This window comes from Nerophis ophidion, linkage group LG14 (genome assembly GCF_033978795.1).
Source record: "Nerophis ophidion isolate RoL-2023_Sa linkage group LG14, RoL_Noph_v1.0, whole genome shotgun sequence".
NCBI lineage: Eukaryota > Metazoa > Chordata > Actinopteri > Syngnathiformes > Syngnathidae > Nerophis > Nerophis ophidion.
The window spans coordinates 2988730-3012477 of NC_084624.1; the positions used below are offsets into that span (position 1 = coordinate 2988730).

At 39.0% G+C, this 23748-nt stretch overlaps 2 protein-coding genes across 2 annotated transcripts in view; one reads left to right on the forward strand and one right to left on the reverse strand.

Moving 5' to 3' along the window:
* The first annotated feature begins 486 nt into the window (after positions 1-486).
* On the forward strand, positions 487-13900 carry napgb (N-ethylmaleimide-sensitive factor attachment protein, gamma b). Its single transcript, XM_061919619.1, has 12 exons — positions 487-675; positions 819-886; positions 999-1083; positions 1161-1178; positions 1256-1286; positions 1361-1470; positions 5408-5474; positions 5547-5617; positions 5768-5846; positions 9051-9130; positions 9213-9342; positions 13195-13900. The coding sequence occupies exons 1-12, from the start codon at positions 620-622 to the stop codon at positions 13330-13332; spliced, it is 933 nt and encodes a 310-aa protein (XP_061775603.1). The 5' UTR covers positions 487-619; the 3' UTR covers positions 13333-13900.
* Positions 11113-23748, reverse strand: part of LOC133567965 (piezo-type mechanosensitive ion channel component 2) — a 230989-nt gene continuing 218353 nt past the window's right edge. The window contains exon 56 of the mRNA XM_061919617.1: positions 11113-11328. The gene's annotated coding sequence lies outside the window, so the exon portion shown is untranslated. The remainder of the gene's footprint in view (positions 11329-23748) is intronic.

The window sequence follows — 23748 nt, forward strand, 5'->3', positions numbered from 1 at the left end:
CTCCTCTCAATTGCTGTTTATTGCAGTTCTGAGTGTTGCTGGCTCAGCTTTGCTTTTGGAATTAGATTGCATTGTTATGGTATTGCTGTGTAGTGGTCTGTTGGATTGATTAAAAAAATTAAACAAAATTATAAATAGGCGCCAGCGCCCCCCGCGACCCCAAAAGGGAATAAGCGGTAGAAAATGGATGGATGGATGGATAAAAATAAAAATTCGATTTTTAAAAAAATGAGAATCGATTTTGACCCCACACCCCTAATATATATATATATATATATATATATATATATATATATATATATATATATATATATATATATATATATATATATATATATATAAATATAGGTTGTAACCTCAATAAAGCAACTAAAATACAATGCAATAGAACACATGTATAAATCATGAATGATTTTTCTCATCTTTTATTATGAATATTTATTTCCACTTTTTAAGGTGATACGCCCCGGCCCTCGTCCCTCGGCAGCTTCCGTAGGCTGCGACACGGAATGACGTCACAACCGAGCTAATCCAAAACATCGACGACACACCAGTAAGAAGATCCACTTTCCTCCTAAAGCATCGTCCCTGCGTACATCATTTGGACTCGAATGTCAGCATGGCTGCTCAGAAGATAAACGAAGCCCACGAACACATAGCCAAAGCTGAGAAATGGTAAGTTTTAATCCTGACATTGAAAGACGTAAACTAGCTCGAGCTAAAACGGCCATTGGAAATGAATGTCTCCTTGCGACAAACTGGTTAGCATTAAATCAATTAGCCTTAACGATGTTCTCAAACGTATTTCATTATTATAGCTTAAAGACAAGCCTGACTAAATGGAAGCCGGATTTTGACAGCGCTGCCTCAGAATACGCCAAAGCCGGTAAACATTGAACGCATCACTACCTGTATTATTGAACGCATCACTACCAGTACCATTCTTTAATGATGGAGGCAATCAACATATACGTCACTAAAATGTCCCCTGTTTCCAGCTGTGTGCTTCAAGAACGCCAAGCAGTACGAGCAAGCCAAGGATGCTTACCTGAAGGAGGCAGAATATCACACAGAGAACAAGACGTATCCTTCCATCCATAATCTTCCACTCATGTCTTCACACTGTTTCTTTGGTCTCTTTCCCTAACTTGTTCCTGCAGGCTTTTCCACGCTGCCAAGTAAGTGTCTCCATTTAAGTGTGATTGCCAGACATTCATGGAAATAATTTTATTACATTGGTCTCCCTCTTCCTCAGGGCCATTGAGCAAGCAGGCATGATGATGAAGGTGAGGTGAAGCCTTCCGCGTTTTAACCGGTGCAGCAGCCTTGGTGACGTCTTGTGTTTGCACTCCAATAACAGGAGCAGAAGAAGATGCCGGAGGCCATCCAGTACATTGAGAAGGCGTGCATGATGTACATGGAGAACGGGACACCCGACACCGCCGCCATGGCTCTGGACCGCGCTGGAAAGTCAGTATTTAAGGCCTACTGAAATGAGATGTTCTTATTTAAACGGGGATAGCAGGTCCATTCTATGTGTCATACTTCATCATTTCGCCATATTGCCATATTTTTGCTGAAAGGATTTAGTAGAGAACATCGACGTCAAAGTTAGCAACTTTTGGTCGCTGATAGAAAAACCCTGCCTTTACCGGAAGTAGCAGACGATGTGCGCGTGACGTCACGAGTTGCAGAGCTCCACACATCTGAACATTGTTTATAACGGGAGCCACCAGCAGTAAGACCAATTCGGACCAAGAAAGCGACAATTTCCCAATTAATTTGAGCGAGGATGAAAGATTTGGGAATTAGGATATTGATATTGAAGGACTAGAAAGAAAAAAAAAGCGACGGTGGCAGTGCGATCGTTTCAGATGTAATTAGGCTCATTTACTAGGATAATTCTGGAAGATCCCTTATCTGCTTATTGTTTTAATAGTGTTTTAGTGAGATTGTAAAGACATACCTCGAGGTTGGATGGCTGCGGTGAACACACAGTGTCTCAGAGAGAAGCTGAGGAGCCAAGTTCACAGCTGCCTTTTTTGACAGCTGCTGCAGGATGACGAATAATCCACTGATGTCTCCGGTAAGATATATATATATATATATATATATATATATATATATATATATATATATATATATATATATATATATATATATATATATATATGTATGTATGTATGTGTATCACAATTTCCCCATCAAAAAACATGCTGTTTGACTAAGAGAAAACATGTTCGCTTGACCGCTCTGCTTCACAACAAACAAAGAAACACCGGCTGTGTTTTGGTTGCTAAAGACAGCTGCAATCCCCCGCTTTCCACCAACAGCATTCTTCTTTATAGTCTCCATTATTATATGAACAAATTGGAAAAGATTCAGCAACACAGATGTCCAAAATACTGTGTAATTATGCGGTTAAAGCAGACGACTTTTAGCCGCTAGTGTTGCAGCGGAAGGGATAAGCGGTAGAGAATGGATGGATGGAAACACATAAACTCCCTGATCATTCAGTGGACCACATGTGAGCAACATCAGAGGTGCGCAATGTGGTCACATCAGCAGCACACCAGTCCCAAACATGACATCATAACAGGTTTAAATGTCTTATTATAATAATCAAATAACAGTTATTTAGCATTATTTTCTAATATAGGTGATTTGGCCCAATTGCAATGAAAATAACAAACAAATCTTGCTTTTCATGAGCTATGTACTATAGGGGTGTAACGCTACACAAAAACTTTGGTTCGGTACGTACCTTGGTTTAGAGGTCACGGTTCGGTTCATTTTCGATACAGTAAGAAAACAACAAAATATACATTTTCTGGTTATTTATGTACCAAATTTGCAAAACCCTCCACCAAAAATATTTTTCTTAGTGGAATATTTGATGTGAAGTAATGGGAACCTTGGATAGGTCAATGATTCAATATTATGTTTTGACAGTTTGAAAGAAAGAAAAACAGTTTTGTTTTATTAGTCAACATTGTAACTTTTTCTAAATTACATTCAACTTGAGCTTTTTTATTTCACTTTTGTTATGTTTTTGCTTATTTTAATAGTATTTTTAGAATGTGCCGTGGGCCTTTAAAACATTAGCAGTGGGCCGCAAATGGCCCCCGGGTCACACTTTTGACACCCCTGCTATAAATGATAAAAAATAAAATCTGATAAATCTATGGATAAAAAGCAGAGCCTGGTGACGCATGCGTGTTTATCATAACTCTCTCGCTCTCTGTCTCTGCCCCTCCCTCACGAATGTTGCTGCGTGCACAATTTGTTTTGTTTTTAACCCTTTCTTAACCCCGAACGTACATTGAAAATACACTTAAAATGCTGGACATTTGAGGCATTTAAGAAACTCCACCCGGACAGCCCTGCAAAAGAGGACATGTCCGGTGAAAAGAGGAGGTATGGTCAGTCTATCCTAGCCTGGTCGCTGCTAGCATGCCTTGTGTTGTCCCCTGGTGTGCATTGTTTACACAACGTGCGGTATGCTACTTAATAAGTCAGTGTGGAAACCCATTCGGTACACCTCCAAACCGAACCGAAACCCCGGTATCGAAACGGTTCAATAGGAATACACGTACCGTTACACCCTTAATGTACTGGTATTAAATGGCTGGGTGGTAGTCCTGCTTTGGAAAAAATTGTACCCCTTTCAGAAATCACTTATAATTCCCCTTAAAACATTCACATGTTGCACAATAAATTATGTGCAATAGCAAAACTATAGGATAAAGTGTACATACTTGCAACTTTCTGCCTGTAAAATATATCATTACTTTGTGTCTGCATTTCTGTAACCTAGTAATCGCATTTCATGATTAAAATTCATAAATTAACATTCTTAATAAATGACAGTAAACTAAGCAAACATCAGATTGGTGAGTCATTGTCTTATGACCTGGCATTTACAGTTTGTGTGTGGTCTTGGAGGTTTCAGACTTTTGGCTGTAAAAGCATCAGTGGCTGACTCTGATGATTGAGTCTGTTGGTGTAAGTGAGAGGAAGAGCGGCTCCTTTTGTTGATATGACTGAAGACAGAGTTTGTTTAGCATGGTTTATTCCATTTACATATCGTGACTTGAATATTAACCAAGTATTAGTGATATTGTTATCATAAGTGCTAACGCAGACAAACTATTTATAGGGGCGATGTGATGACTACCGTGTATCCCTATGTTTACATCATTGTGTAAGCTGCAGTTTTCTCACTTCCCTGCTCCTTGGAAGTTTATTTTAGATCATAATTCATGCTATTCACCTAGAAAGTAGATGGCTGAGCGCGTATTCTGCCAAGTTAGGACACTTTGACAGCCATTTATGACCCGGAACTGGCAAGAACGACACGAAAAGACGCTCGGTTGTTGTGGTATTTCGCCCCCATACAGTATTGGAAGTGTGTTACCCTTGATGCTAGAATTTGGACAGTTTTAAAGTGTTTTATTAAACCCAACTGGGACAACACATTTTGTGTGTCTCCAAGAAGCGCTATTCATGCTTATTAGATATACACAGTAATTTCACTTGTGCAACATAATGTAGTGGCCGTGCGCAACCCGAGGGTCCCTGGTTCAAATCCCACCTAGTACCAACCTCGTCACGTCCGTTGTGTCCTGAGCAAGACACTTCACCCTTGCTCCTGATGGGTGCTGGTTAGCGCCTTGCATGGCAGCTCCCTCCATCAGTGTGTGAATGTGTGTGTGAATGTGGAAGTAGTGTCAAAGCGCTTTGAGTACCTTGAAGGTAGAAAAGCGCTATACAAGTACAACCCATTTATTTTATTATTTATCACATACAACAGGGGTCGGCAACCTTTTTGGCTGAGAGAGCTATGAAATCCAAATATTGTAAAATGTATTTCCGTAAGAGCCATATAATATTTTTTTTTAACACTAAGTACAATACGTGCATTTTTAAGTAAGACTAACATTTTTAGAGGATAATAAGTATTTTATTCCTTTTAATAACATTATTCTGAAGCTAACCAATGATAACTTAAATACTTCTTACCATTAATGCGACCCTCCTGTACCCCAAAGGACAGCTGAGGTTGGTTGGGCCACCCGCATCCTTGAACAGGTGCGGTAGAAACGGATGGATGGTTTAAAATGCATGAGAATATTTTATTATTTGAACGTTATTTTTAACACTGTTATTTCCAGCAGAGTTATTCATTACATATCGTGTTAAGCAATGTCAGGAAAGATTTATCTGAGAGCCAGATGTAGTCTTTAAAAGAGCCACATCTGGCTCACGGGCCATAGGTTCCCTACCCCTGACATACAACAACGTAACATTAAGGAGTGGGTCAGGAGGACACAAATGTTGGCAACACTAACATGGTGGACGTTTATTAAGACATATCGTCTATGTTTTTGTTTGTTTGTGTGCACAGACTGATTGAACCATTGAACTTGGAGAAAGCAGTGGATTTGTATCAAAAAGCTGCCGGCGTGTTTGAGGTAACCATGAGCCTCCAAGACGGTTTCATTATTCTGCGTCTCAATTTGATGGAAGTCTGCTTTGTCATACAGAACGAGGACCGTCTGCGTCAGGCTGTGGAGCTGCTGGGCAAAGCCTCCAGGCTGCTAGTGCGGTTAAGAAGGTAAAGAGAAAAAGTAGTATTTTGTTTCTACATTGTTAATTTAACTGCGTGTGTGTGTGTGTGTGTGTGTGTGTGTGTGTGTGTGTGTGTGTGTGTGTGTGTGTGTGTGTGTGTGTGTGTGTGTGTGTGTGTGTGTGTGTGTGTGTGTAGGCTGGATGAGGCGTCGGTTGCCTTGCAGAAAGAGAAGAACATGTACAAGGAGATAGAGAATTTTCCAATGTGCTTCAAGGTGAGATTTTGTCACAGTTTATCATCTTAAAACTAAATGGAATTTTATATATTTGATTTCAATAATGATCTATCATATGAAATATTGTACTGTGTGTACAGTGGCAAGTACTGGTGCCTTACAATAAGAAGGTCCTGGGTTGGACTATTTCTGTGTGGAGTTTGCATGTTCATGTTCCAGGGTGAACACTGCATAACACTCAGCTTCATGTAATCAAACAAAGTAGTTTAATGCCTTTTGTGAAGTTTTGTGCCTTGACTTTAGTGGCATATTTTTTCCCAAAAATGTGTCGCTTGAATTACACAGTATTTATCTGCTTCAAGCCAACTGGGCTTTTATGTAGTTTAGTTTGATATCATTGTTCACTATTTATTCAATGTTATTCATTCATTCTATTCTATTTATAAAATATTAATATTAGTCTATGCTATTTATAACCTTCCCTATATCATAATCTATTGAAATTAATATAAGTTAAAGTACCAATGATTGTCACACACACACTAGGTGTGGTGAAATTTGTCTGCATTTGACCCATCTCCTTGTTCACCCCCTGGGAGGTGAGAGGAGCAGTGTGAGAGTCCAGTCCATAGTGGATCTAGATCATAGTGTGAGAGTCCAGTCCATAGTGGGGCCAGCCGGAGATCGTCTTGGGTGGAGACAAGTTAGCAGTGCAGAGACGTCCTCAACTGATGCACAGATCACTGGTCCATCCGGGGTCCTGACCTTGAACAGCTAGCGATCATCTGTGGTCACCTAATCTGTGCCCCGAAGAGCAGAAAAAAGACGGCAGATCAACTGGTCTAAAAGGGGGGTCTATTTAAAGGCTAAAGTATACAAATGAGTTTTAAGATGGGACTTAAATGCTTCTACTGAGATGGCATCTCCAACTGTTACCGGGAGGGCATTCCAGAGTACTGGAGCCCGAATAGAAAACACTCTATAGACCGCAGACTTTTTTTGGGCTCTGGGAATCACTAATAATCCAGAGTTCTTTGAAGGCAGATTTCTTGCCGGGACATATGGTACAATACAATCGGCAAGCTAGGATGGAGCTAGACCGTGTAGTATTTTATACACAAGTAGTAAAACCTTAAAGTCACATCTTAAGTGCACAGGAAGCCAGTGCAGGTGAGCCAGTATAGGTATATATGTATGTATATATGTATATAAAGGTATATACAGTATAGGTATATATGTATGTATATATGTATATACATCCATCCATTTTCTACCGCTTATTCCCTTTCGGGGTCGCGGGGGGCGCTGGCGCCTATCTCAGCTACAATCGGGCGGAAGGCGGGGTACACCCTGGACAAGTCGCCACCTCATCGCAGGGCCAACACAAATAGACAGACAACATTCACACTCACATTCAAACACTAGGGCCAATTTAGTGTTGCCAATCAACCTATCCCCAGGTGCATGTCTTTAGGTATATATGTATATAAAGGTATATACAGTATAGGTATATATGTATGTATATATGTATATACAGTATAGGTATATATGTATATAAATGTATATACAGTATAGGTATATATGTATGTATATATGTATATAAAGGTATATACAGTATAGGTATATATGTATGTATAAATGTATATAAAGGTATATACAGTATAGGTATATATGTATGTATATATGTATCCATCCATCCATTTTCTACCGCTTATTCCCTTTCGGGGTCGCGGGGGGCACTGGCGCCTATCTCAGCTACAATCGGGCGGAAGGCGGGGTACACCCTGGACAAGTCGCCACCTCATCGCAGGGCCAACACAGATAGACAGACAACATTCACACTCACATTCACACACTAGGGCCAATTTAGTGTTGCCAATCAACCTATCCCCAGGTGCATGTCTTTGGAAGTGGGAGGAAGCCGGAGTACCGGAGGGAACCCACGCATTCACGGGGAGAACATGCAAACTCCACACAGAAAGATCCCGAGCCTGGATTTGAACCCAGGACTGCAGGACCTTCGTATTGTGAGGCAGACGCACTAACCCCTCTGCCACCGTGAAGCCCTGTATATATGTATATAAAGGCATATACAGTATAGGTATATATGTATGTATATAAAGGCATATACAGTATAGGTATATATGTATGTATATATGTATATAAAGGTATATACAGTATAGGTATATATGTATGTATATAAAGGTATATACAGCATAGGTATATATGTATGTATATAAAGGTATATACAGTATAGTTATATATGTATATCAAGGTATATACAGTATAGGTATATATGTATGTATATAAAGGTATATACAGTATAGGTATATATGTATGTATATATGTATATAAAGGTATATACAGTATAGGTATATATGTATGTATATATGTATATAAAGGTATATACAGTATAGGTATATATGTATGTATAAATGTATATAAAGGTATATACAGTACAGGTATATATGTATGTATATATGTATATAAAGGCATATACAGTATAGGTATATATGTATGTATATATGTATATAAAGGCATATACAGTATAGGTATATATGTATGTATATATGTATATTCAGTATAGGTATATATGTATGTATATAAAGGTATATACAGTATAGGTATATATGTATGTATATATGTATATAAAGGTATATACAGTATAGGTATATATGTATGTATAAATGTATATAAATGTATATACAGTATAGGTATATATGTATGTATATATGTATATAAAGGCATATACAGTATAGGTATATATGTATGTATATAAAGGCATATACAGTATAGGTATATATGTATGTATATATGTATATAAAGGTATATACAGTATAGGTATATATGTATGTATATAAAGGTATATACAGTATAGTTATATATGTATATACAGTATAGGTATATATGTATGTATATATGTATATAAAGGTATATACAGTATAGGTATATATGTATGTATATAAAGGTATATACAGTATAGTTATATATGTATATAAAGGTATATACAGTATAGGCCTAATATGATCAAACTTTCTTGTTCTTGTCGAATATAGTTTGTCGTAACGAGGTAGTGTGCTACTTCCTGGTTCCCGGCGGATGATGCGGGGCGTAAGCAAATGGCTAAAAGTGATACTGTACTGATTATAAGCCATATCCTTATCTGCACCAAACTAACGATTCCTTCCTCGGCAGAATACACTGTGCTTGGTGGAGGTAATGACGAGTTTCTTGTTTCTGTAGAAAACGACAGCTCAGGTGCTGATTCACCTGCACAGAGGCGACTATGTGGCAGCAGACAAGTGTGTCAGAGAGAGTTACAGGTGAGCGAGACGCTAAAAGACGGCCGGTGACTGTTTGACCTTTGGCCTATGCTTCACGTTGATCTTTTTAACTTTCCACCAGCCTCCCGGGCTACAGCGGCAGCGAGGACAGCGTCGCCATGGAGACGCTGCTGCAGGGCTATGACGAGCAGGACGAGGATCAGGTGTACCGCGTGTGCAACTCACCGCTGCTCAAGTACATGGACAACGACGTGAGTAAACAACCGTCAACTTTCTTATCAGAAAGTCGCATCAGGCATCAAATAATTACCACTATTGTAAATATTCTATGGCAAAGGTCTTCAATAGGGCCCGCAGAGGAATTTTTGGTTGATTAGACTTTTTTTTTTTTTTTTAAAGGGGATCATTATCACAATTTCAAAAGGGTTAAATATAATAAAAATCAGTTCCCAGTGGCTTGTTTTATTTTTCGAAGTTTTTAAAAAAAATTTAAACCTCCCGGAATATCCCTAAAAAAAAGCTTTAAAGTTCTTGATTTTCGCTATTTGCGGTGCGACTGTCCATTTCCCTGTGACGTCATACAGGGCTGCCAATACAAACAACATGGCGGTTACCGCAGCAAGATATAGCGACATTAGCTCGGATTCAGACTCGGATTTCAGCGGCTTAAGCGATTCAACAGATTACGCATGTATTGAAACAGATGGTCGGAGTATGGAGGCAGATAGCGAAAACGAAATTGAAGAAGAAATTGAAGCTATTGAGCGAATAGCTATTGACGCTATTCGGCCATAGCATGGGTGTACCTAATGAAGTGGCCCATAGCATGGCTGCCTTATTAGCATCGCCGGTAAAATGTGCGGACCAAACGATCAGGACTTTGACATCTTGTGACACTGGAGCAACTTAAATCCGTCGATTGTTAAGTCTTTGTTTCGCATTAAATGTGGGTATCTAGTTTCAAATGTACAAACAGCTACCGTAAATAGCATGTTAGCATCGATTAGCGTAGCATGTTAGCATCGATGCCGTGACCAAATGTCTTTGATTAGCACATAAGTCAACAACATCAACAAAACTTACCTTTGTGATTTTGTTGACTTAATAGTTGCAAATGCATCTGCAGGTTATCCATACATCTCTGTGCCATGTCTGTCTTAGCATCGCCGGTCAAATGTGAAGACACTCTGGTACATTCAATGGGGGTCTGGCGGCAGATTTCTTGCCAGTGGTGCAACTTGAATCCCTCCCTGTTAGTGTTGTTACACCCTCCGACAACACACCAACGAGGCATGATGTCTCCAAGGTTCCAAAAAATAGTCGTAAAAACGGAAAATAACAGAGCTGAGACCCGGTGTTTGTAATGTGAAAATGAAAATGGTGGGTGTGTTACCTCGGTGACGTCACGTTCTGACGTCATCGCTAAAAGACCGATAAATGGAAAGGCGTTTAATTCGGCAAAATCCACCCATTTAGAGTTCGGAAATCGGTTAAAAAAATACATGGTCTTTTTTCGGCAAAATCAATGTATATATTGACGCTTACATAGGTTTGGTGATAATGTTCCCCTTTAAGAATATTTTATTATATTGCCCATGTAATCTTTTTAGTAATATAACATTCTTTAAATACACATTAACATTGCTCTGTAGTTTAGTTTAAAAATGTCAGCCACATGGCATTTTGATAGCTGCCGGACCAAAAATCACCTGACGTCCTTCCAGACTAGTGGATCTCTCGGAACAACTCGGCTCTTCTCGTTGTTGGGTAACCTTTGACACACGCTTCCAAAACGTCTGCGCTCATGTTGTTTATACCAATTAACGTTAATTAAACAGTTGATGTAAGAAAAAAAAGTAATGTTGGGTGTTTTTATCAATTTATCCGACGAAACAATTACGTTACAATTGTCCATTATAGGGATGTCACAGTATGAACATTTCTTATCATGGTTATTGTGACCTAAATGATCACTGTTATCATTATTATGACAGTATTTTTTAAACTTCATAAGTACTGAAATCTTTTAACAAAGTTTTATTTAGAAAACAAATAACACATTCAAAATGATATCGTGGAAGTCGCTTCCTAGCGGTCCCACTGACAGACACTTCACAGGATGCTTGCCTTTTTAACAAAGTTTTAATGCACATAGGTTTTCCTCAGTCTTTCTTCCGCAGAACGTGACCGTTCAGTCACGTCCGTATCCTCTCAATCCTCCTGCTCCCGGCCGTTTACTGTTAACGACAACAGATGATTAGTTTGCCACGTACCACCTTTGAAATCTAATCTCCTGCCAGCTGTGTCTCGCCGTCAGCACTGCCACGCCCCCGTCTGATGGTGCTCTTTCCTCAGCACCATGGACAGAGGCGGTGACCTTTGCTCCTGCAGGCAGCGCTGGCATTATCTCCTGCCACAGATATACTTTGTAGAAGAAACATTATTGTAGATCAAGTATAAATTAAATCTGCATATGAAAGCAACATAAGCATTATTAACAGAGTAATATGGCTTAAACTAAATCAATACAAATACATGTGAACATGTGAAAGATGCCACATGGTGACCATAAGATGTAACTGCACTTTTTGTCCTTGTGGGCAACAATAGTGGTGATATATGAGATCTAGTCTTACACATATCAGAGAACACCGCTCAAAAATTGCTGCGATGAGGTCTTTTTGCCATTTTTGACAAAGGAGGAGCATAAGCAGCTGCTTCCAGAAGACATGTGTTGTATGTGTGAAAGTAGTAAATGATGAGTGTGTAAGTGTGGCAACTGACTTGCCCGCTGCATGCCCATTCTGCAAATAAGGGAAAAGCAAATGTATTATTATTAATATAATCATCTGACTGACACACATGCAGTGACACGCAAACTCTAATGCTAAAGTTGTAAAAACCAAACCCGTTGCAAAAAGTCAGATAAGACCTGGGAGCTAAAGCCATCTGAGATTTTGTCATGGAAATACTGGCTTTGGACAACTAGTCCTTTTATGTTGTTGAATATACGGACTTTTTCTGGACAGACCTACAAGTTCGCTGCAAGTCAATTTTTCTTCTGCCCATATGCATCAGATTTGATCATATCTGTGTAAACTGTGCAATTCAGAATTTTCCATATCAGACCCAGGCCTCTTTGGTATGTGGATACACAGTGTCCTCCAAAAGTATTGGAACAGTGAGTCCAATTTGTTTATTTTTGTTGTAGACTGAAAACATTAGGGTTTGACATCAAAGGATGAATATGGGACAAGAGATTGACATTTCAGCTTTCATTTCCAGGTATTTACATCTGGATTTGATACACAACTTAGAAGTTAGCAGCTTTTGTTTTAACCTACCTATTTTTCAGGAGAGCAAAAGTATTGGAAAATGTGACTGGCAGGTGTGTTTTAGTTGCCCAGGTGTCTCCAAATGACATTGATTATTCAAACAATAAATAGCACTAAATGTCTGAGCTCAGTTTGAGATTGGGTAGGATAGGTTTTGCCTGTGCAGACTGCATTTAGAGGTGGAACCAACATGAAAACCAGAGAGCTGTCTATGGGTGAAAAAGAACCGTTTCTCAAAAAGGGATTCGAATCCATGGTATCAGTTCTTTTCCTATCGAACAATCGGGAGTACTTTTTCGAACATCATCCCTACCCAGAAACTCACTGACTTTTTATACACACACACTAAATACAAACAAACAGGTCACAGGTGAGGATTGGAACCTTGATTAGCTATTCAAACCTGTTTGTGTCAACTTTTGTGCATCAAAGTCACTGGGGTATGTACACTTTTGATCAGGGTCATTTGGGTACTTTCTTTTGTCATTTAGATTTAAAAGGAGTAAACAGTTGTTTGCCAACAAATGGCTTCACACAACCATTAGGCATGAGTGGTAGAAAAGTTTTTGTGTTATTCATATTCTCTGAAGAATGGCCAAGAAATCATAAATTCTCCCAGGTTATGTAAACTTATGCAACGACTGTATATGTTTAAAATTTGAATTATTTTATTAGAAAGTTGTAAATAGATTCAGAGATAAATGTACGAAAACAATCATAATTGTTTTTTTTATGAATCATTAATTCTTATGTGTATTTGTGTGTCAGTATGCCAAGCTGGCCATCTCTCTGAGGGTCCCTGGGGGCGGAGCCAAGAAAAAGAAGGCCCCTGCAGCGCCAGCAAACGGCGCCGGCGGGCCCCCTGCTGCGGAGGACGAGGACGAGTACGAGGGAGGGCTCTGTTAGCCACTGTGAGTGTCCCCTGCTTTACCTCATGTTAAAACCTCAATCTGTGCAAAAGAAGATGCTAAAATACTGTAAAAAAACAAAAACAGTTCCATTAGGTGTTGCAAGTAAATAAATTGTACATTTTAATTTGCATTGTGATATCATTCCTGGTGTACATTTTTGTCAGTGAGTCTAAATATGAATTGTTGATAACACAATCAGTACTGTATGTAAGAAGAATATGTGGACACTGATTAATATTGTTTGATTTCTTCAGTATTTTAATGGCTGGCTGTTGAAGACAAAACTAATGCATGATTTGACACGCTGGACAAGACACTGATTGTCCTCCTCCAGCTTTAATGCAAATAAAATATAATAAACTTACTTCCTGGGCGTCTACCCTGCAGTATGTTTAGATGAATGAAGATTTATTGTGCAGTCTGTTCTTGAATGCAAAGGTAACAACAGGATTGTTATGTTTATGCATATTTTTTTAAGTTTCGTTTTTATTGTGATCTTGTCCACTTACCCGGAGTATGTTTGATGTTTGCACATGCATCAATAAATACTTAATTGTGTGGCATTTCTTGGAGTGTTTGTTAGTATTGATGAAGTACCAGCACGGCACCTATTTTTCTTTTTATTAATAATTTTACTGGCATTTTTATTTATTTTTTGCTAGGTGTCAGGTTCAAACTCTAAAGACATCTATTAAACAAGACAAGAAGCAAGGAATTAAACAGAGACACAATCAAATTTGGCTCAATGAGGAGAAACGTGTACCCTTATACAGTCTATACCTGCGGTTCTCAATCTTTTTTCAGTGATGTAACATTTTTTTTAAATTCAAGTACCCCCTAATCAGAGCAAAGCATTTTTGGTTGAAAAAAGGGATAAAGAAGTAAAATACAGCACTATGTCATCAGTTTATGATTTATTAAATTGTATAACAGTGCAAAATATTGCTCATTTGTAGTGGTCTTTCTTCAACTATTTGGAAAAGAAGATATAAAAATACCAGTACTCTGGAATGCCCTCCCGGTAACAGTTCGAGATGCTACCTCAGTAGAAGCATTTAAGTCTCATCTTAAAACTCATCTGTATACTCTAGCCTTTAAATAGACCTCCTTTTTAGACCAGTTGATCTGCCGCTTCTTTTCTTTCTCCTATGTCCCCCCCTCCCTTGTGGAGGGGGTCCGGTCCGATGACCATGGATGAAATACTGACCGTCCAGAGTCGAGACCCAGGATGGACCGCTCGTCGGGACCCAGGATGGACCGCTCGCCTGTATCGGTTGGGGATATCTCTACGCTGCTGATCCGCTTGAGATGGTTTCCTGTGGACGGGACTCTCACTGCTGTCTTGGAGCCACTATGGATTGAACTTTCACAGTATCATGTTAGACCCGCTCGACATCCATTGCTTTCGGTCCCCTAGAGGGGGGGGGTTGCCCACATCTGAGGTCCTCTCCAAGGTTTCTCATAGTCAGCATTGTCACTAGCGTCCCACTGAATGTGAATTCTCCCTGCCCACTGGGTGTGAGTTTTCCTTGCCCTTTTGTGGGTTCTTCCGAGGATGTTGTAGTCGTAATGATTTGTGCAGTCCTTTGAGACATTTGTGATTTGGGGCTATATAAATAAACATTGATTGATTGATTGAAAAATAACTAAAAACTTGTTGAAAAATAAACAAGTGATTCAATTATAAAAAAATATTTCTACACATAGAAGTAATCATCATTATTAAAGGCCTACTGAAAGCCACTACTAGCGACCACGCAGTCTGATAGTTTATATATCAATGATGAAATATTAACATAGCAACACATGACAATACGGCCGCTTTAGTTTACTAAATTGCAATTTTAAATTTTCAGGGAGTTTCGTTTTGAAAACGTCGCGTAATGATGACGTGTACGCGTGACATCACAGGTTTTTAGGAAGTATGAGCGCTGCACACACACACACAGCTATAAGTAGTCTGCTTTAACGGCATAATTACACAGTATTACACATCTGTGTTGCTGAATCCTTTGCCATTTGTTCAATTAATATTGGAGAAGTCAAAGTAGAAAGATGGAGTTGGGAAGCTTTAGCCTTTAGCCACACAAACACACGGTGATTCCTTGTTTAAAATTCCTGAAAGTGAAACTTTACTATGGATCAGAGCGAACATGAGTCAAGACGGAATGTCAACCAGCAGGTTTTGGGTGGAAAATTGTGGTAAAAAGTCAGTTCTTACCGGATATCAGCTGAGCTTGTGTCGTCCATGAAGCTGCCGTCGACTTCCCTGAGACACTGCACGTCAACACCCGGCCGTGGACACACACCTCAGACTATCAGGTACTGTTAAACTCACTAAAACACTAGCAACACAATAGAAAGATAAGGGATTTTCCAGAATTATCCTATGCAATGCAATTTTTTTTTTCTAGTCCGTCGCTATCAATATCCTCAAACACAAATCTTTCATCCTCGCTCAAATTAATGGGGAAATTGTCGTTTTCTCGGTCTGAATAGCTCTTTTTGTTGGAGGCTCCCATTATAAACAATGTGAATATGTGAGGAGCAATCAACATGTGACGTCATCGTCTGCTACTTCCGGTACAGGCAGGGCTTTTCTCTTAGCACCGAAAGTTGTGAACTTTATCGTGGATGTTCTCTACTAAATCCTTTCAGCAAAAATATGGCGAAATGATGAAGTATGACACATAGAATGGAGCTGCTATCCCCGTTTAAATAAGAACATCTCATTTCAGTAGGCCTTTAAAGTGCCCTCTTTGGGGATTGTAATAGAGATCCATCTGGATTCATCAACTTCATTCTAAACATTTCTTCACAAAAAAATAAATCTTTAACATCAATATTTATGGAACATGTCCACAAAAAATCTAGCTGTCGACACTGAATATTGCATTGTTGTATTTCTTTTCACACTTTATGAACTTACATTCATATTTTATTGAAGTATTATTCAACAAATGTATTTATAAAGGATTTTTGAATTGTTGCTATTTTTAGAATATTTTTGAAAAATCTCTCGCATACCTTCAAGTACCCCATTTGAGAACCACTGCTCTAATGCTCGCTAGTATTACATATTTGTGTTATTGTCTAGAAATAAGGGAAACCACTACAAATGTGCGCTTCATTCACGAAATGTGTACAAAAAAGATCAATTGGAATAATACTAATTTTGGATATAGAAAACATACAAACCCTTTATATAATTAATCAAAGATACTGAAATTCAGCGACTTGGTGCATTTGCAAACAGCATAAATGATGTACAAAGCAAACTATAAACTGCTACCCAAGAATGTAAAAATATTCTTCTCAACAAAAGAGGATAAAAATAACCTTAGAGGAAAATGTAATTTAAAACATTTGTATGCTCGTACAAAACTTAAAACCTTTAGTATGTCAATATGTGGAAATAAATTATGGAATGGATTAACCAAAGAAATCTAACAAAGCACTGATATGATTCACTTTAAGAGACTGTTTAAACTACAAATATTTACCCATCCATCCATCTTCTTCCACTTATCCGAGGTCAGGTCGCGGGGGCAGCAGCCTAAGCAGGGAAACCCAGACTTCCCTCTCCCCAGCCAATTGGTCCAGCTCCTCCCGGGGGATCCCGAGTCTTCCCAAAGTGTCCTGGGTCTTCCCCGTGGCCTCCTACCGGTTGGACGTGCCCTAAACACCTCCCTAGGGAGGCGTTCGGGTGGCATCCTGACCAGATACCCGAACCACCTCATCTGGCTCCTCTCCATGTGGAGGAGCAGCGGCTTTACTTTGAGCTCCTCCCGGATGACAGAGCTTCTCACCCTATCTCTAAGGGAGAGACCCAAACTCATTTGGGCCGCTTGTACCCGTGATCTTGTCTTTTTGGTGAAAACCCAAAGCTCATGACCATAGGTGAGGATGGGAACGTAGATCGACCGGTAAATTGAGAGCTTTGCCTTCCGGCTCAGCTCCTTCTTCACCACAACAGATCGATACAGCGTCTGCATTACTGAAGACGCCGCACCGATCCGCCTGTCGATCTCACCATCCACTCTTCCCTCACTCGTGAACAAGACTCCTAGGTACTTGAACTCCTCCACTTGGGGCAGGGTCTCCTCCCCAACCCGGAGACGGCACTCCACCCTTTTCCGGGCGAGAACCATGGACTCGGACTTGTAGGTGAATAACAATTATCATAAATATCTTCAGCACCCCCTCGACCCCGAGAGGGGCAATAAACCGCGATCGGTGGGGAGATTTTAGCGTGGGAGCTCTGAAGATCTGGGTGTAAAATGGAGCTACCAGGTTTGCTCTGACTCGGAGTGATAGTACCGGTCATGGTCCCAGTTGTGGCTAAATACTGAAATTTATTCTGGCAGCCGGCATGTGCCTCAAGACCACCAGCAGAAGATTCCTCTCATGGACAATGGTGGACCTTGATGTTGGTGACCGGTCCTGGCCCCCATACTACCTCCAGTCCTCTGGACTTTGTCTTGCTCCTCAGCCCATATTGGAAGGGACAAGAGAGTGAGTCCACAACTTAAATCCAGGTCATGTTCATCATCCTTCAGTGACTATTTTAGCAAAGTGTTGGGTGAGTGACAAAGCACTGGGAAGTGTAGCCCCAGACCTGGTCGTATGGTCGTCTGTCACTGGATCCTAGTTCTGCCTTAGGCCAGTTCCGATTATCAGTGTGGAAACACAAAGGCATCAGCTTCTCAACAAAACTGGGTGTTGAAAAAGCCATCTTTCTCACAATATTACTCTACACATGTGAGACCTGGACTGTAAACCAAAGACACAGCCTTCGCAAATGACTAAGAGTGAGACGGCAGAACAAAGTCCCTGATTCAGAAATCCTTGAAAGGACTGGCGTTCCCAGCGTCTTTACCATGCTTGGTCAGTCTCAACTTCGATATATCACGTGGATCGTCCCAAGCGTATCTACCCAAAGTGCTCAGAAGAGCTTCAAGGACACTCAAAGCCACTCTAAGAGACTTTGGTATTGACCGCAACTCCAGGGAGACTCTTGCCAAGTATAGTCCAGAATGGCAAGGGAATCAATCGGGAAAGGATGATGCACGGCTCATTAAAATTGCCAAGTTCAAACACACATCACGCGAGTCTCGTGTCAAGGGTAGTTCTCTACCGCAAACTGATGCTGGACTCTCTTGCCCTGACTCTCAAAGAATCTTCAGGGCACGGTTTGGCCTCATCAACTGCATGACGGATTGTCAGAATAATTCTATCTAAGTTTTCACAAAACTTTTTGTTTCAATGAGCTCCCGGTGTGAGGACAAAAGCTGTCTTTGAACCTACCAACTGTAAAACTCCACTGTGTAGGATGGGAAGCAACATGAAGGTGTTCTGTTTCTTTCATGTTTTATAATCCACAGAAAGATTTTGCCTTAACCCAAGAACTACAAAAGTGGAGAGGAAGCTGGCCCAAACTCCCCTCCAGGCGACTTTTTCTGTGAACCGTTTCACGACCTCTTCTTTGAATTGTTGTAATCAAAGGCGATGGCTGTTTACGACCCCCCGTCCCTTTAGAATCAAAACAGCTGTTGCCATGTTATCAGGGAAAGTCCAAATAAAAGACAATCTTTTGCCAGAGCGTGCTGGAGACTGTACAAGAGTACAGCCCAGACGTTTCTCCTCAAATTGAGCCAAATTTAATTCTGTCTGTGTTTAATTCCTTGCTTCTGGTCTCGTTTAATAAATGTCATCAGTGTTTGAACCTGACACGGATGATAACTGACCTCTTCCAGCTGGAGGGATGAACAACAGTTGCAGGGATATCGCGAGGGCAGAATAGAGTTGTAGTCACTAAATATGCGAGGCTGAAAGTGCTGGACAAGCCAATGTCTGCTGTCAAAACATTCTGGGCGGCATTTTGCATTTTGTATAGGCTGTGTGAAAGGAACTAGTGCTGTTTAAACACAAAGGCTGTGTTAAATGTTTATATGTAAAAAAAATGCTGTTATTTATTGGCTGGATGAAAGGGGTTACTGCTGTTTGTACAAAATATCTGGCATAACGGACTCTTTCATAGAGTTAGTGCTGTTTATATGTAAAAAGGCTGTTTTTTACAGGCTGTTCAAAAGGGGCGAAAGCTATTTATACGTAAAAATGCCATGTGTTACAGGCCGTGTTAAAGGAGCTTAAGTCTTATGTTGGCTTTTAAGGCTTTGGGAAATGGGCTAAAGTTGTTAATACGAAAATTGTTGGCTTTTAAGGCTTTGGGAAAGGGCTAAAGATGTGAATTTATATAACAAGGTTGGCTTTTAAGGCTTTGAAAAATGGGCTAAAGTTGTTAATATGTCAAATATTTTTTATATGCTGTGTAAAAGGGCTAAAGTTAGTTATTTGCTGGGTTACAGGTTATAGGTTGTGTGAAAGGTGTCACAGCTGTCAATATGTAAAAATGTAGGCTTTTACAGGCTGTGTGAAAGGGCCTTATCTGTTTGTACATAAACATGTTGGGTTTTAAAGACTGTGGGAAAGGGGCTAATGGTACTTTAAAAATGTTGGCTTTTACGAGCTGTGTGAAAGGGCCTTATCTGTTTATACGTAAATATGTTTGGTTTTACAGACTTTGGGAAAGGGGCTAATGATACTTTAAAAATGCTGGCTGTGTGAAAGGGCCTTCTCTGTTTATACATAAAAATGTTGGGTTTTAAAGACTGTGCGAAAGGAACTAGTGCTGTTTAAACATTCAAATGTTGACTTTTAACAGGCTGTGTTAAATGAGGTAGTGATGTAGAAAAAATGCCGTTATTTAATGGCTGTATGAAAGGGGTTACCACTGTTTATACAAAAGAATGCTGGCTTTTACAGACTCTTTTAAAGAGTTAGTGCTGTTTATACGTAAAAATGTTGTTTTTTTTACAGGCTGTTCAAAAGGGGCTAAAGGTATTTATACGTAAAAAAAAAGTGTTTTACAGGCAGTGTGAAAGGAGCTAATGTTGTTTGTATGTAAAATGTTTTTGGAAACGCTGAGTATAAGGGCTATAGTTGGTTAAATGTATAGAAGCTGGGTTTAACAGGCTGTGTGAACGGGGATAATAATGTTCCCGCTTTAAAAATGCTGGATTTTACAGGTTGTGTGAAAGGTGTCATATACAAAAATGTAGGCTTTTACAGGCTTTGTGAAATGGGCTAAAGTTGTTAAGATGTAAAAATGTTGGCTTTTAAGGTTTTGGGAAAGGGCTAAAGTTGTTCATTCATAACAATGTTGGCTTTTAAGGCTTTGGGATATGGGCTAAAGTTGTTAATATGTAAAAATTGTGGCTTTTAAAGCTTTGGGAAAAGGGCTCAAGTTGTTAATATGTAAATTTGTTGGCTTTTAAGGTTTTCGAAAATGGTTTTATTTTGTTTATATTTAAAAATGTTGGCTTTTAAGGCTTTGGGAAAGGGCCAAAGTTGTTAATACGTAAAAATGTTGGATTTTAAGGCTTTGGGAAATGGGCTAAAGTTGTTAATACGTATAAATGTCAGCTTTTAAGGTTTTGGGAAATGGGCTAAATTTGATAATACATAAAAATGTTGGCTTTTAAGGCTTTGGGAAATGGGCTAAATTTGTTAATACGTAAAATATTGGCTTTTAAGGTTTTTTGAAATGGGCTAAAGTTGTTGATGTGTAAAAATGTTGGCTTTTAAGGCTTTGTGAAACGGGCTAAAGTTGTTAATACGTAAAAATGTCGGCTTTTAAGGCTTTCGAAAATGGGCTAAAGTTGTTAATACGTAAAAATGTTGTCTTTTAACGCTTTGGGAGATGGGCTACAGTTGTTAATACGTAAAAATGTCGGCTTTTAAGGCTTTGGGAAATGGGCTAAAGTTGGTAATACGTAAACATTTTGGCTTTTAAGGCTTTGGGAAATGGGCTAAAGTTGTTAATATGTAAATTTGTTGGCTTTTAAGGTTTTCGAAAATGGTCTTATTTTGTTTATATTTAAAAATTTTGGCTTTTAAAGCTTTGGGAAAGGGCCAAAGTTGTTAATACGTAAAAATGTTGGATTTTAAGGCTTTGGGAAATTGGCTAAAGTTGTTAATACGTATAAATGTCAGCTTTTAAGGTTTTGGGAAATGGGCTGAATTTGATAATACATAAAAATGTTGGCTTTTAAGGTTTTTTGAAATGGGCTAAAGTTGTTGATGTGTAAAAATGTTGGCTTTTAAGGCTTTGTGAAACGGGCTAAATTTGTTAATACGTAAAATATTGGCTTTTAAGGTTTTTTGAAATGGGCTAAAGTTGTTGATGTGTAAAAATGTTGGCTTTTAAGGCTTTGTGAAACGGGCTAAAGTTGTTAATACGTAAAAAAGTCGGCTTTTAAGGCTTTCGAAAATGGGCTAAAGTTGTTAATACGTAAAAATAATGTCTTTTAACGCTTTGGGAGATGGGCTACAGTTGTTAATACGTAAAAATGTCGGCTTTTAAGGCTTTGGGAAATGGGCTAAAGTTGGTAATACGTAAAATATTGGCTTTTAAGGTTTTTTGAAATGGGCTAAAGTTGTTGATGTGTAAAAATGTTGGCTTTTAAGGCTTTGTGAAACGGGCTAAAGTTGTTAATACGTAAAAAAGTCGGCTTTTAAGGCTTTCGAAAATGGGCTAAAGTTGTTAATACATACAACTGTTGGCTTCTAAGGCTTTGGGAAATGGGCTAAAGTTGTTAATACGTAAAAATGTTGGCTTTTAAGGCTTTGGGAAATGGGCTAAAGTTGTTAATACGTAAAAATGTTGGCTTTTAAGGCTTTGGAAAATGGGCTAAAGTTGTTAATACGTACAAATGTTGGCTTTTAAGGCTTTGGGAAATGGGCTAAAGTTGTTAATACGTACAAATGTTGGCTTCTAAGGCTTTGGAAAATGGGCTAAAGTTGTTAATACGTACAAATGTTGGCTTCTAAGGCTTTGGGAAATGGGCTAAAGTTGTTAATACGTAAAAATGTTGGCTTTTAAGGCTTTGGAAAATGGGCTAAAGTTGTTAATACATACAAATGTTGGCTTCTAAGGCTTTGGGAAATGGGCTTAAGTTGTTAATACGTAAAAATGTTGGCTTTTAAGGCTTTGGAAAATGGGCTAAAGTTGTTAATACGTACAAATGTTGGCTTCTAAGGCTTTGGGAAATGGGCTAAAGTTGTTAATACGTACAAATGTTGGCTTTTAAGGCTTTGGGAAATGGGCTAAAGTTGTTAATACATACAAATGTTGGCTTCTAAGGCTTTGGGAAATGGGCTAAAGTTGTTAATACGTAAAAATGTTGGCTTTTAAGGCTTTGGAAAATGGGCTAAAGTTGTTAATACATACAAATGTTGGCTTCTAAGGCTTTGGGAAATGGGCTAAAGTTGTTAATACGTAAAAATGTTGGCTTTTAAGGCTTTGGAAAATGGGCTAAAGTTGTTAATACATACAAATGTTGGCTTCTAAGGCTTTGGAAAATGGGCTAAAGTTGTTAATACGTAAAAATGTTGGCTTTTAAGGCTTTGGAAAATGGGCTAAAGTTGTTAATACATACAAATGTTGGCTTCTAAGGCTTTGGGAAATGGGCTAAAGTTGTTAATACGTAAAAATGTTGGCTTTTAAGGCTTTGGAAAATGGGCTAAAGTTGTTAATACGTACAAATGTTGGCTTCTAAGGCTTTGGGAAATGGGCTAAAGTTGTTAATACGTACAAATGTTGGCTTTTAAGGCTTTGGGAAATGGGCTAAAGTTGTTAATACGTACAAATGTTGGCTTCTAAGGCTTTGGGAAATGGGCTAAAGTTGTTAATACGTAAAAATGTTGGCTTTTAAGGCTTTGGAAAATGGGCTAAAGTTGTTAATACGTACAAATGTTGGCTTCTAAGGCTTTGGGAAATGGGCAAAAGTTGTTAATACGTACAAATGTTGGATTTTAAGGCTTTGGGAAATGGGCTAAAGTTGTTAATACGTACAAATGTTGGCTTCTAAGGCTTTGGAAAATGGGCTAAAGTTGTTAATACGTACAAATGTTGGCTTCTAAGGCTTTGGGAAATGGGCTAAAGTTGTTAATACGTACAAATGTTGGCTTCTAAGGCTTTGGGAAATGGGCTAAAGTTGTTAATACGTAAAAATGTTGGCTTTTAAGGCTTTGGAAAATGGGCTAAAGTTGTTAATACGTACAAATGTTGGCTTCTAAGGCTTTGGGAAATGGGCAAAAGTTGTTAATACGTACAAATGTTGGATTTTAAGGCTTTGGGAAATGGGCTAAAGTTGTTAATACGTACAAATGTTGGCTTCTAAGGCTTTGGAAAATGGGCTAAAGTTGTTAATACGTACAAATGTTGGCTTCTAAGGCTTTGGGAAATGGGCTAAAGTTGTTAATACGTACAAATGTTGGCTTCTAAGGCTTTGGGAAATGGGCTAAAGTTGTTAATACGTAAAAATGTTGGCTTTTAAGGCTTTGGAAA

Coding starts and splice junctions, on each gene's coding strand:
- napgb (XM_061919619.1), top strand. CDS start 620: ATGGCTGCTCAGAAGATAAACGAAGCCCACGAACACATAGCCAAAGCT. Junction 5,475..5,546: donor AAGCTGCCGGCGTGTTTGAG/GTAACCATGAGC, acceptor TTTGTCATACAG/AACGAGGACCGTCTGCGTCA. Junction 5,618..5,767: donor CTGCTAGTGCGGTTAAGAAG/GTAAAGAGAAAA, acceptor GTGTGTGTGTAG/GCTGGATGAGGCGTCGGTTG.